The 8,062-nt window shown below is 43.6% G+C and overlaps 1 protein-coding gene across 1 annotated transcript in view; it reads right to left on the bottom strand.

The window, feature by feature from the left end:
- cep170aa (centrosomal protein 170Aa) overlaps positions 1-8,062 on the bottom strand; it is an 83,702-nt gene that overhangs the window by 28,537 nt on the left and 47,103 nt on the right. Inside the window, 2 exon segments of the mRNA XM_080450016.1 lie at positions 4,866-5,168; positions 5,633-5,809. Coding sequence (XP_080306142.1) covers positions 4,866-5,168; positions 5,633-5,809 — 480 coding nt within the window.

Below are 8,062 nucleotides of genomic sequence, written 5' to 3'. Positions count from 1 at the left end.
GAATGTCCGGCGCTCTGCCCCACTAGCCCCACCATGACTCACACTGGACATACACACACACGCACGCAGAGACACAAACACAAACATGCATGTAAGCACACACACACACACGCACACGCATGCGCACGCACACGCACACGCACACGCACACGCATGCGCACGCACACGCACACGCACACGCACAAACATGCATGTAAGCACACACACACACACACACACACACACACACACACACACACACCACAAAACACACACACACACACACACACACACAGAGAGTTATGAAAATACTGTATCCACGCATGCACGTCCTGTGGTAATGCACAGACTTTAATACACAAGCATCAGCATACTACATACACAACAAGCACCTGCTTGCACACATGCCAGCACACATGTGCTGTACACACACTCTCTCTCTCTCCCTCCCTCTCTCTCACCCTTAATGAATATGCTATATTAAATTATGCATGAATCTAAACGAGGCACAATAGATTAAGGTCACAATGCAATCTGTCTGACAATAATCTTGCAGCAATTTATCCTACGCAAATCTGCAATCTAAGAACACACCCTCACACCTCCCAGAATCATGTCGTTCTGTCAGGAGAATGAGAACTGACAGCCATAATTACAGTTACTGTTAGTATTTGTACGAACACACATACATACACAGCCAGACCCTGACACAATGACAGTAGAAATCAGTAGACAAGAAATCACTCACCAGAAAAATTAAGATTTAAGCGTTGTCACCTATGGCTGGCTAAATCTCTCTCTCTCTCTCTCTCTCTCTCTCTCTCTCTCTCTCTCTCTCTCTCTCTCTCATCTCATCTCTCACTCTCTCTCTCTCTACTCTCTCTCTCTCTCTCTCGTCTCTCTCTCTCTCTCTCTCTCTCTCTCTCTCTCTCTCTCTCTCTCTCTCATTATCAAGTGCTGCTCGACACACCTTTTTTCACACACGCTGCATTCCTCATCCGCACATCATCATCGCTGAGCACATCTCAAACACACAGTGCACACACATGCCACGCATACACTGCACACACACACGTGTGACTCATGCCTAACACATACACCCCGCCGAATCACATGCATGCTCATCTCCTGCAGCCTTCACACACACACACCACACACGCGCGCACACGGACACACACGCACACACACTTACTGTTAGTCGTACTGTACGTGTAGCAATTCCAACGCTTTGCTCGTCTCTATTTCCCTCCTCTTCCATCTCTCTCTCTCTCATTCACTCCTGCCAGCCTTTGTTACTATAACAACTATCTCACCCAAACCTCTCCTCCTCTCTCTTCCCACCTCCCTTTCTGCAGTCTCTAGGATAAAACAAGTATCTGCCTCCCTCGTTTCTTGCCTTTATTCTCTCTCTCTCTTTTGCTGCAAAGTCTGATTCTTATTCTACTGTCACCACGGGCAATGCTGTAGCCTGCACTCCCACTCCACTAAAGTCCAGTCTCTCTCTCTCTCTCTGCTTCCCTCCATCTCTCCTCCCCTATGTAATTTTCTGGCTTAATCAGGACAATTCTCACTGCAGCCACAATGCATATCACTGAATAAGCTCTCTCTTCCTCAAGCCATACACCTCGCCCCTTTCTCTCTCTCTCTCTCTCTCTCCCCCTCTCCCTCTCCCTTCTCGATTATTTTTCCTCCTTCTACTCACCCAGTGCACACCTGTCTTTTCTTCCTTCCTTCCTCCCTCCCTCCCTCCTCTGTGCAGCTCTTGTAGAGTGAACCCTCGCCAAAACTAATGTTCCATTACCGACCCTTCTGGCCACTCTGTGGTTTCCCTCTCTTCTTCAGCCACTGAAAGATCCAGCTCATGGTGTCCAGAGTTCGACAGTAGCTCAACACAGCTCACGAGCCACACCTAAAGATGTGGAAAGACTGCATGTCCGTCAGTCAGCAAGTCAATCAGTCAGCCACACATATACACACATGATAGTCAGTTAGTCCCATCCATTAGGCGGCATCTAGTCAGCACGCCAGTCACACAGCTGACACACATGTAGCGGTAAGTCAACTAATGAATTGGCTTCCCTCCCCTTCGCTGCCACCTCATAGATTTCCATTTTCATCAAGTGCAGCTGCACACTCACACTCACGCACACGCACACATACACACACACTCACACACACGGCCCCTGTCATCATAAATTGTCCCCTATTTCATTAATGAACCTCCTAGCCTCACCTCACTCACTTTCTCCCTCCTCCGTAGTACCTGCAGCATGTATTCCCCACCTATAGCCCAGCACCTAGCCCATAGGAGCTCCTGGCAGAAGCAGCCTGCTCAGCACTTGGCAGCTACTGTACCAGGCACGCAGCAAAGGGAACAATGAGGAACAGAGAAGCATGCAATGTATTTAGAGCAGCTCGTTTCACAGGTACCCGAGGGGTACCTCTGGCACCCGAAACCACAGCAGAGATGATTTATCCCAATCAAATCTGCTCTCTCTCCGTCACTTGGCGTCTCCCTTGGCGTCTCCGTCCATGCCCACAAAATGAGCATGGATAGTTACTCGTTAGATAATCTCAGTCAGCATGACTGGAGTGTGAATCTTTCAGCAAGTTACATTTAAGATATTTAAGATCATTTTAAATAATAACAACTAGAATGAAAGACCAATGACTGAGAACATATGTCTGCGTGACCTGGTATATTTCAACTTGCAAACTAGGATCAGAAAGCAGAATTTACTGAATTCATGTGATCAAGGACCGGAAGTAGTGATTCCATTCAATCATATTTACTTAGCATAACAAAGACTGCGAACAAGTGCATTCTTCCAATATCTAAAAACAATTGTGTCATGATAGTGAATTTTAAGGTCAGTCCACACCAATGCAACTCCTTGCAACTAACCGTTTTAAAGACCGTTGCAGCCGTGTGGACTGACCAGTTGCAAGGATTTGCAAGGAGTTGCATTGGTGTGGACTGGCCTTTAGAAAAGTGAAATGACTGTATTAATGTTATATTACCCTTAATGGAAGCTGTCTAGTGCCACACAAACATCTACAGTATATCTCACACTAATATTGATGTAACATGAGCCGATAAAAAAAAGAAAAATCTAAATCCTAAAAGTTTTCTGAAAAACTTATGTTGCTATATCAGTGGTGCTCAAACTTTTTAATGTCAAGGACCCCCCAAAATGATATCTATTTGGCCACGGACTCTCGTCTCAATTTTTTTTCCAGGGACCCCTAGAACCAAAGATTGAAGTTAAAATGTTCGCTTTAAAAATATATATATATATAAGATCTAAAAACTCATAGCGCGGCACAAAGTAATAAATAATGGTTAAAAATCCGGTCAAACACACAATTTAACTGCATTTTAGTCTTTTTGAGGCGTGGAAATGAGACAACACAACTGAAGACAACTTTCTGTAGGAACCTGAATATTAAGTCTGCTCTCAGCTAAGCCTCGCAACTGGCTTTCAGAGCAGTAGAGGAGGGGGATTGGGGTTTGAATGGTCCCATCTGTGCTAATCCTCCGCTTCAGCTAATGCTGCTAAATTAACTGGCTACTGACAAAAGAAACGGCTACTCAGGTACAAGAATGGAAGAGTGGGATGGACTGAAATATTGCAATGATGAAGCGTCTTTCAGCCACAATGTGATGATACTTGTGATTCAATAAGCCACAGGAGAGCAACAGAGTCACAGGAGAGTAACAGTGCTGCAGAGCGTGTAAACAAGAGCCTTTTTACTGTATCAATTTACAATTGTGTGTGTGTGTGTGTGTGTGTGTGTGTGTGGGGGTGCGTGTGTGTGTGCGTGTGTGCGTGTGTGTTGTGTGTGTGTGTGTGTGTGTGTGTGTGTGTGTGTGTGTGTGTGTGTGTGTGTGTGTGTGTGTGTGTGTTGTGCGTGCGTGCACGCGCGCATGTGACTGCGTGCGTGCGCCGTGCGTGTGTGAGAGATAAAAAGAGAAGGTAGAGACAAAAGAGGAAGAACAGAAATAGTAAGAGAAGTGGAGAGAAATGAGGAGATGACTTTGTGGATGGAAAAGAGAGAGAGAGAGAGAAAGAGAGAGAGAGACAGACAGACAGAGAGAGTGAGAGAGAGAGAGAAAGAGAGAGAGTAGAGAGAGAGAGAGAGAGAGAGAGAGAGAGAGAGAGAGAGAGAGAGAAAAAGAAAGAGAGAGAAAGAGAAAGAGAGAGAGAGAGAGAGAGAGAGAGAGAGAGAGAGAGAGAGAGAGAGAGAGAGAGAGAGAGAGAGAGAGAGAGATCATTCGGAAGGGATTAGCTTCTCCAGATAAATTAGAGCTATCAGATTCTGATATGGATTAATATCACTGAGTGCATAATTCCATCTGGTTCTGTGATTTTCACCCCCCACCTCTGTGAAAATTACCAAGTGAATTACCAGCAGTTTTCAGTCAAATTCAGGGTGACTGGATTTTGTGAATGATATTACATTTTTACCACCATGACTACCGCATGCCCCATTTTGATCCGGAAGCTAGTCACTAGTCTCTCCGCCATAATATTGTCAAGAAACTATAGTCGAATGGGAACATGAAATGATAATCTTGTTAATAATTATATCTCAGACTTCTTTCGGGATCTGATCCTGTCCGCATGGGGCTTAAGACAGACACTGAAAATGGAGCCAGAGAGTGACACAGAGAGAGACAAAGAGTGAGAGAAGAAAGAATAAATGCATGAGGAAGGTATTGCATGCACATCCGTGGCCCAGGTGCAAGACAAGCAAAAGTATCATAAAGGAATAGAGTCTGCACAGTGGTGATGCTGAAAAATCTCCGCTGTACAGCAGAGCTTTTTCAGCATCACCACTGTGCACACTCTATTCTCTTTCAAGAAAGAATGAATGACCTTCACCTTTGAGCCTCTTGAGGTGGACGGGCACGTCGCTCTTGATGCTCTTACTGTCCTCCTCCGTGGACTCGCTGCGCACCAGCGTCGGGTCGTTCTGGGCCAGCCAGTCAGCCACCTTGCTCTCCGAAGCCATCATGGCGGCCTGCAGCGTGGTCAGGTCCCTCACTCCCCCACTGCCGCCCGCTCCGCTCTTCTTGGAGCGTGGCCGGTGGTGGTCGGCCGAGAACTTGGACACGTGGTCCTTGATGGTGGCCTTCCCTGGCGACGTGTTCTCGAACTCTATGGTGAAGGAGGTGTGTCCTTGAGCTGCAGATGAAAGATTAGGGTTATTTGCCGGGTTACTGCAGATGCTCTTTTGTTTTTAAGACATTTAATTAAAGGTGTCAAGAGACTTTGTCTCATGATCGCTTGCCGCCTTGTGTCGTTCGATGTGTTCGATTTGTTCGCCCCTAATATAAACCTTTCTTATGCCATGACACCCTTTACTCTAATTTTTATTTTGTTTCAGTAATTTTGGTGTACAGTATTTATGGCAAATTACAGGACAATCCTATCGTTCTGTTGTGAGGACATGAAAATCTTATCTGACATCTGACATGCACCAGTGTGTCAAGTACTGAAACGTGTCATTTTTCCATATCATGTCAGAGATTTTCCCACGCCTATGAGTGCGACCTCTCAACGCAGAGAGCACGGGGAAGTGATATGTCAGGATTTTCACATGTCCTCAAAACAGAGCGAAAAGATTCAGGGTAAAACACTGCGTTTACCTGTAGCGGAGTTAGCATTAGCGCCAGTGCCCTCCGTGTCCTTGGTGGGGATCTCGTGGATGCCGTTGCTGGCCACGGGGCCTTCTTTGGTGGGGATCTCAAAGTAGGGATCTTGGCCTGTGGATGCATGGAGGCTATCCTCCTTGGCTTTCTCTCCTCGCCGTGCCTCTCTGCTGTCTAGAACAGCAAAACAGGGAGAGAGAGAGTATTGAGTATTCAACATTCTGAATATTCGCCTCAATAAAAAAAACTGTTTTACAGCAAAAGTATGTCTTATTTGTTTTTGGACTAAAGAATAAAGATTATACTCTGCACATAGTAGAAATGTGCCTTCGGTGCTTTGATATACATTAGTGTTCTTTCAGCAGCAACCGATGATAAAGGACTTGACCTAGTTACTGTTAACTTATCTAACTGGTAAATACACACACAAGCCAGTAAGTATGTAGGACATTCCATGAAGGAGTCATCTATTAGCTTATTAAGATTTCAATGTCACTGGGAGAACGGGACAATGGGGATCATTATCTAAACTTAAAGGTGAAAGGTCAAGCTCGGCCCCCATATGGGCCAATTTAATCAGTGTCTCCTTTGAGACTGTCTCGCCATTTTTCAAATTAAGTGTCTCAATTTGAATGGCAGTGGACACCAATCTAAACTACAACAAAACGACAAAACACATGACCATTGTGTATCTGTTTCTATTTCTTTCCATCATAAACACACAAAAACACACATACACGCGCAGTCGCGCACGCATGCATGCATGCATGCAGTCAGTCACTCACGATAAAAGCTGCTGGTGCAGCGGTCTAAAATCTGCTCTGGGCATTTAGCTAATAAACAATTTGGACCATTTATTTTCTCATCTGTTCTCGTTAACAAAACAGGGCCTTTGTGGGACCAGGACTTGATAAATGATGCTGTTCAGAAATTAGAGGAACCAGCTGCTCACATTTAGGGGGAAACAAAATCAAGACACGTGAGGCATAAGGTAAAAATAATCACTAAACAAAAAGAAACTGAATACTGCATAGCAGTTACCGGGACATTGGTGCTTTTTCTTTCTGTGCAGAGAGACTGAAATTTAGCTCATAATAATATCAATGGAAACTGTGACCTTCGCAGGATCTTGCTTGAAACGGACGCTGAGCGACAGCCTCGGAATTAAAAATGCTCATCCTCACTTCAATGTTATCTGCAGAGCTGCTGACGCTGTCCTAAAACTTCTCTTTGGACTCATGTTTGAAACACGATAAGCTCTCGCCAGCCTAAGCCACTCTGCAAGTTTAGGAAGATTTACGACACAGTTGTGAACAGAGTAGCGATATGGACACTCAAAGTAAAAATAAATTAAATGAAATATATTGCGAGTGTTTAACACACTGCATTGAGTGCAAACACTGCTAGAAAAATATTTCAGTTATACTCATTGATCTGTATTATATTAATACTGAAGTATTTATGCATTATCTTCCATTAACTACGACAGAAAGTATTTATCACTTTCATATTTGCAAAATCATTTAAAAAGTAATAGTAATAATACCTATTATATTAATAACAATAAGTAATATCCTATATATTTTCTATTGTATGTAATAACAGTAAAAATACTCAAATTCTACATTTAATCATAATGTCTTCCCTTAACTGACGTGACGACATTTTGAATTGAGGCAGTTCCTATTTCTGATAATGCAGGACACCGTTCCTGTGTAACAACTTCCACTGACGTTACTATGAATCATATGATATGTCTGGGAAGAACCCGGTCGAAATACTGATAGTGATACTTCATGACTCATGAATGCATCCAAAATGTTCAATATAATGCAATTACATGGAAAAACATCAAACATTTTTACTTTCAACTTTGCATGAGCACCTCTGTTTTTAGGTTAATTCAGGTTTCTGCACTATGTTAGCATTAACATTTACGCTCATACCGACTGACTTAGAAAGTGCAAGATTGGAGAACAGTAAGTGGCATGAACTCTATTCAACAAAGAACAGGATAAACGGCCAAGAAGCTAAGAAGGTAACACATAGCCCGTGAGAAGAACAAGCTGTGAAACTAGCCAACGGTTATAGTATTACATAATTAATGACAAACGACACAGGACCATACAGTCAGTATGCTACAGACCACATACTGTAGGGCTTCAGTGTAAACTGTTTGAATACCAAACAACATTAGCTTATGCAACCAATGACTCACATTGTCACATTACAAGCACAAAGCTTAAGAGAACCAACCGGTGAATGAACATATTGTCTCAAAGGGCCACAGGTAGACAAGCAGAAGAAAAAAAAACGTTGATGTGAGTGAAACTCACTTCACTGTCAGTTTGCATCAAACTAAAAGCCCTTAAAACAGATCAATTAGTAAAATTATTAAACAGGGAATTTATAGTGGTACTTACTAAA

Source organism: Gymnoscopelus braueri (assembly GCF_963280865.1).
Source record: "Gymnoscopelus braueri genome assembly, chromosome: 14".
Lineage (NCBI taxonomy): Eukaryota > Metazoa > Chordata > Actinopteri > Myctophiformes > Myctophidae > Gymnoscopelus > Gymnoscopelus braueri.
Note: the sequence above shows the minus strand (reverse complement) of the source record. Positions and strands in the feature narration are given on the sequence as shown.